The sequence below is a fragment of the Lolium rigidum genome, chromosome 3 (assembly GCF_022539505.1).
Source record: "Lolium rigidum isolate FL_2022 chromosome 3, APGP_CSIRO_Lrig_0.1, whole genome shotgun sequence".
Lineage (NCBI taxonomy): Eukaryota > Viridiplantae > Streptophyta > Magnoliopsida > Poales > Poaceae > Lolium > Lolium rigidum.
This window is the reverse complement of record NC_061510.1, coordinates 42085386-42090140: the sequence shown is the minus strand read 5'-3', so window position 1 is coordinate 42090140 and position 4755 is coordinate 42085386. Positions and strand designations below refer to the sequence as shown.

The window sequence follows — 4755 nt, the reverse complement described above, 5'->3', positions numbered from 1 at the left end:
TAATTTTGTGACTGGGTTTTGTATGAAATGGGTACCACCAGAGTTATACAAAGAGTAAATTTTCCAACATTATAAAGTATAATTTTTTCATTGTTGTTGTTTTATCATTTTTTGCAAACTAACAGCTGTAAAAATACTCATATTCACACGATATGTTAACAGACGGCGCCGCCCCGGAAGCCTACGCCGAGGGGCAGGCCGTCGGCGTACAGACAACGTCCGCTAATGGACAGCGCCGCCCCGCAAGCCTACGCTGAGGGCCCATGTGCCGAGGGGCAGAAACGGTCGTGGGCATTAGGCGTCTACCCTGAGGGCCACTCCTATGCCGAGGGCCGACGTGTCTCTGTCGAGGCAGACCTTTGCCGAGGGGCTACGCCAATGGCAGCCCTCCGCGTAGGCTATGCCGACGGCCTCTCACGGCTACACCGAGGGCTCGCGGCCGTCGGCGCCTCTGCAAATTCCTGTAGTGACTAGACGAATTCGAGTAAAGTTTTTACAGACAGAGGGTGTATATATCAAAGTACATATTTTCTACGTGAGATGTGACCTCAACCTTCCTTAGAAAAAGGTGAGATGAACCTATTCCAGCCCTATAACCAAACACATAATGAAATCACTACAAATCATATTTTTGTCCCAACCAAATGGAAGAGTGGAACCGACCCATTCTAGCGAAACAAAACCATGGCATTACATTTGACTTCATTTAAATATACACCGTAGCAACGCACGGGCATTTAACTAGTTTATTTTAATAAACGAGTTTATTGTTAATTTACCATTTTTTTAAAAAAAATATGTTACAAGAAGAAAGCAAACGTTACAATTTAATCTTTGAACGGGGTCAGATACATTTTTCATTTGTGCAAGAAGTAGGGAGGCGGCGTTTTGGCTCATAGGAGCAAATGCTCCCATTATACAAAATAATTAAAAAACAATTTTAAAAATGTTAAAAAATTCTGAAATAATTATTTTGGTGTACATCGTGACATTCTATGTTAGTGCACAAGTTTTCATGGAGAAACAACATCTTATGTGGCACGTACAAAAAAGATAAAAAATTGTTCTGTACGTAATCGTGTTATAGCATCAAAATTTGTCTTTTTTACAGGAGCCACATAATATTTTAGTTTTTTTTGTAAACTTCTGTACGAACATAAAATATGTAGATGTACGGAAAATTTTATTTTAGAATTTTTTGACACTTTGAAATGTAGATTCACATAACGGGAGCAAATGCTCCTATGAGCCAAAGTGAATATCCCAGTAGGGAGGCCATTTCTCTAATAATTAATGACAGCTTTAGATAGGCAATCTCTTGAAGCCTGATGTTTAAATCACCTCTGGTGTACACCAGATGATAAATCAGTAGGTGTGCTGCACATCGGCTTTAGCCATGAAAAAATGGATAGTAGGTCCAAGTATCAAAGTAAAAAAAAATACCAATGGTCTCCGGAAGAACAACTCCCGTTTTTGGAGAGATGGAACCTATTTGAGTCCCTGACAAGGAATCCCTCTCTGAGCCCTTTTTCTAGCTCATCGCTGACCTCAGCACTCTGTATTTTTTTTTTTGAGTTGTCAGCACTCTGAATTATTACTATTATTACACTTTTTATACACGGTGCCTACATAGAAAAGGTACCTGCTGATGGCGCCCACAACCAATTTGCAGGCTAAGAGACGGCAGGAGAAGGTGCAGGTGCCCCAGAATTCCCCAACTCGCTTTTCATTACTGCGCTCTTCATCAGGATGACGATAATACCGGCAACCGCTAGGTAGCCTATTGAACTGAAAATTAGCAGGTTGAGTGCGTAAGCTTTTGCGACAGGATACTTCCGCTTGATAGGACGCCTTCTGAAGACAAGGTTCCACCCATTTTGGGCAGTACGCCATATAACCATAAAAGCTATGCGCGGCGGCACTCTAGGCAGGATCAGATATACAGTCGAGGAAAGTATCGCGAAGCCATAGCCTATGATCATGTAGCAGTAGGCTTCGATGGTTTCGCTCGTGGTAGTCACTGCAGATATAGCTGCATAGAAGGCCACTAGCATGCTCATCAGCGACGCCCATAGGCACTGCAGCGCCACCACGAAGCTCGCACATGACCCGGCGGAGCGTGACGGCTTCCCAAAGACGAGCAAGACCGCCGCGATCATGGATGTCATCAGGGCAAAGCTGTCAAGTAACAGGAAGAATATGAAGAGGTCATTATCCTGTAGAATGGCCATCCCTTTAAAGACCATCTTTCCCTTGGCTACGGATGCCAAGTTGTCCCCTTGCTCGTATGACCCGGGCACATTGTTGGCCGCAGCGAAGGCGACGGTGGCGATGAGGACAGCGACTACCGCGAGGCTGTCCGACGTCTTCTCCACCACTTTTCCTAGGTCGTCATTGCTCCATTTCTTCACTTGGTCCCGCCTCTGAGGGTGAGATCGCTGCTCGAATACAGCCAATGTCACCACCAGACGCACCTGCAAGGTAGTCAAACTAACTTTAGTACAATGTTCAATTGTTCATAGGAGCAATCGAAATAATTAATACTGGGTATTGTCGAATATACACTGGAACCGCAGTGTGTTGTGTGTTAACAGTGTTATACTTACCATTGAGAAGAAACAGGTAGATCTCACGGCGAGATCAAGAGGAGTGTGTCCCTCGTTGTTCATGACGTCGGCTCGCAATTCGTTGTGGCACAGCAGGGCCCCCGCGACGTTGGCAGAAGTTGCGACCACCGCGAGATGGAGTGGCGTGTTGCCGTTCACGTCCTGCGCGTTCAGGAGGCCGCGCAGCGCTGGTTTCTTGATGGCAATCGACATGACATTGGAGTGGCCTCCCCTGGCCGCGGCGTGCAGGAAGGTTCTGCCAAGGTTGTCTCGGAGCTCAGCTGCGTTGGGACACGCCTCTATCAGCGCCTCGACGAGGCGTGCGTGGCCCATCCTTGCCGCGACGTGGAGAGCGGAGAGGCCACCCGAGTCCCGCATGCGCACCGCGCACGGTGCAGCGCGCCGGATTGCATTTACGACGGAGTGGTCGCCGTCGGACGAAGCAAAATGGAGCGGAGTGCTGCCACTGGCATCTGCTTCGCTGGCCAGGGATGGATTCCAGTCCAGTAGCAGGCTAACCATTTCTAGCAATGTTCAGATGGTAATGTCAGTCATGTATTGGCAAATCTGCATGCACTTTCAGAGTCCACGGATCGAGGAGGCTGACCTGAACCCTCGAAGACGGCAGGGTGCAGAGCATTTTGTGAACTCGGGCCGGCAGACGACGCGTCCCTGCACCTGGTTATAGCTCTGACAGCGGGTACCGACCTGCTCATCACCGCCAAGTACAACGGTGATACGCCGGCATTGTTAACCTCTGATGCCAGCTCCGGCGCCACAAATACTATAACCTCAACCGCTGCGGTATGGCCGAGCCTCGCCGCCAGATGCAACGCTGTGTCCCCAGCCTCATTCTTGCACCCCAAGATGTTCGCATGATCACCGGTGCCCCACGCGAGCTGGACGAGGAGAGACACGGCTCTCTCATGCCCGGCTCTCGCCGCGCAGTGCAGCGGCGTGTCCAGAGCCGAATTCTGGGCAGAGAGCAAGCTCTTGTCCCCGAAGCTGGCGTAGAGCTCTTGGATCAGCTCGTGGTGCCCTTGGCCGGCTGCTAGATGAAGAACATTGTTTCTCTCCGGGCTGACCTTTTGTATAGCTGAAAGAAATCAAACATATACAGATTTCAGACAAAATTAAAAATCCCAGTAAGCACAGCAGCCACATTTCTGTTGCTGAAATTGCCCACGATTTTTTTGCACAACTCGATCCCTATGTTTCACAGTACGCACCTTGATCGATTTAGATACATGAAATATCTCAGTTGCTCAAGAGTAGCAAATGTAAATTAAGTTAACTAGTTTTCTCCTCACTTACTAAGATAGAAACAAAAACTAAAATGCAAAATAAGTTAACCATTACCGGGATGAGCAGCAGCGGCGCTACACTGTGTGAAAGCAGCGCCATGGCTTCCTCCTTTCTGTCCTCTAACACAGCAAGGTAGAACTAAAACAGAAACGCCTTAGCCTCCCGGGTCGCTTCAGGCGACTCCGGAGGCGCCGCCACAGCCGTCGTAGGAGGCCCTCCCCCCTTGCCGCATCGTTCACCTCGCCGCCACCGGAGGAGGCCGTTGACCGGCGGACGGCGGTGGCGGGGTGTCTCCACCCGTTTTTTCTTGTTCTTCCGCCTCGGTGGTCCTCCTGATCTGGCCGCCATCTTCCCAGGCCTGCTTTCCGATCTGGCCGCAACAGCACGGGTTGCCGGTGACCCGATCTGTCAGTTAGGTGCTGGCTCCCGACCTGCCTATCTGCACTCCACCACTCAGATCAGCAGCGTCGCCCGAGACTTTTATCTCCACGTCTTTGGCCTCGCGTGAGTCCAAGCATGAGTGCATGCGGGTCTGGAGCCTGATGCGCTATTGATCCATGCTCGTGCACGCGGCCAGGGAGACGACTTAGGAGTTGACGATTTTCTCCTTCGTCGTCGTCGGGCGGGGGATGGTGTCGTGCGGGTCTGTTCATCCGCGTCGAAGAATAAAGGCGGCGGTTCTAGAATTCTTCTCGCACCAAGTTTGAAGATCTATCGGATGATTGTTCCCACCAGTCTGGGTGGATTGTCGAGTTTCGGAAGACCCTGCCGGCGAAATTCATTGTGCGAATAATGCCTGAAGATTGCTGGATTGGGTGGTTTCGGTCGTGCGCACCCATGTTTT

At 49.7% G+C, this 4755-nt stretch overlaps 1 protein-coding gene across 1 annotated transcript; it reads right to left on the bottom strand.

Annotated features, from left to right (window-relative positions):
• Positions 1-1673: 1673 nt before the first annotated feature.
• LOC124694737 (protein ACCELERATED CELL DEATH 6-like) lies at positions 1674-4259 on the bottom strand. Its single transcript, XM_047227687.1, has 5 exons — positions 4151-4259; positions 3966-4030; positions 3214-3709; positions 2607-3130; positions 1674-2474 (listed from the first exon to the last, which is right to left on the bottom strand). The coding sequence occupies exons 1-5, from the start codon at positions 4257-4259 to the stop codon at positions 1674-1676; spliced, it is 1995 nt and encodes a 664-aa protein (XP_047083643.1).
• Between the last annotated feature and the right edge of the window lie 496 nt (positions 4260-4755).

What these genes read in the sequence shown, in the direction of transcription:
- LOC124694737 (XM_047227687.1), bottom strand. Translation starts at nt 4,259, where the DNA reads ATGGCGGCCAGATCAGGAGGACCACCGAGGCGGAAGAACAAGAAAAAA. An exon ending in CCTCCTCCGGTGGCGGCGAG is followed by an intron (nt 4,031 to 4,150) that starts GTGAACGATGCG and finishes TTGCTGTGTTAG; the next exon opens with AGGACAGAAAGGAGGAAGCC. An exon ending in CTACCTGTTTCTTCTCAATG is followed by an intron (nt 2,475 to 2,606) that starts GTAAGTATAACA and finishes ACTACCTTGCAG; the next exon opens with GTGCGTCTGGTGGTGACATT.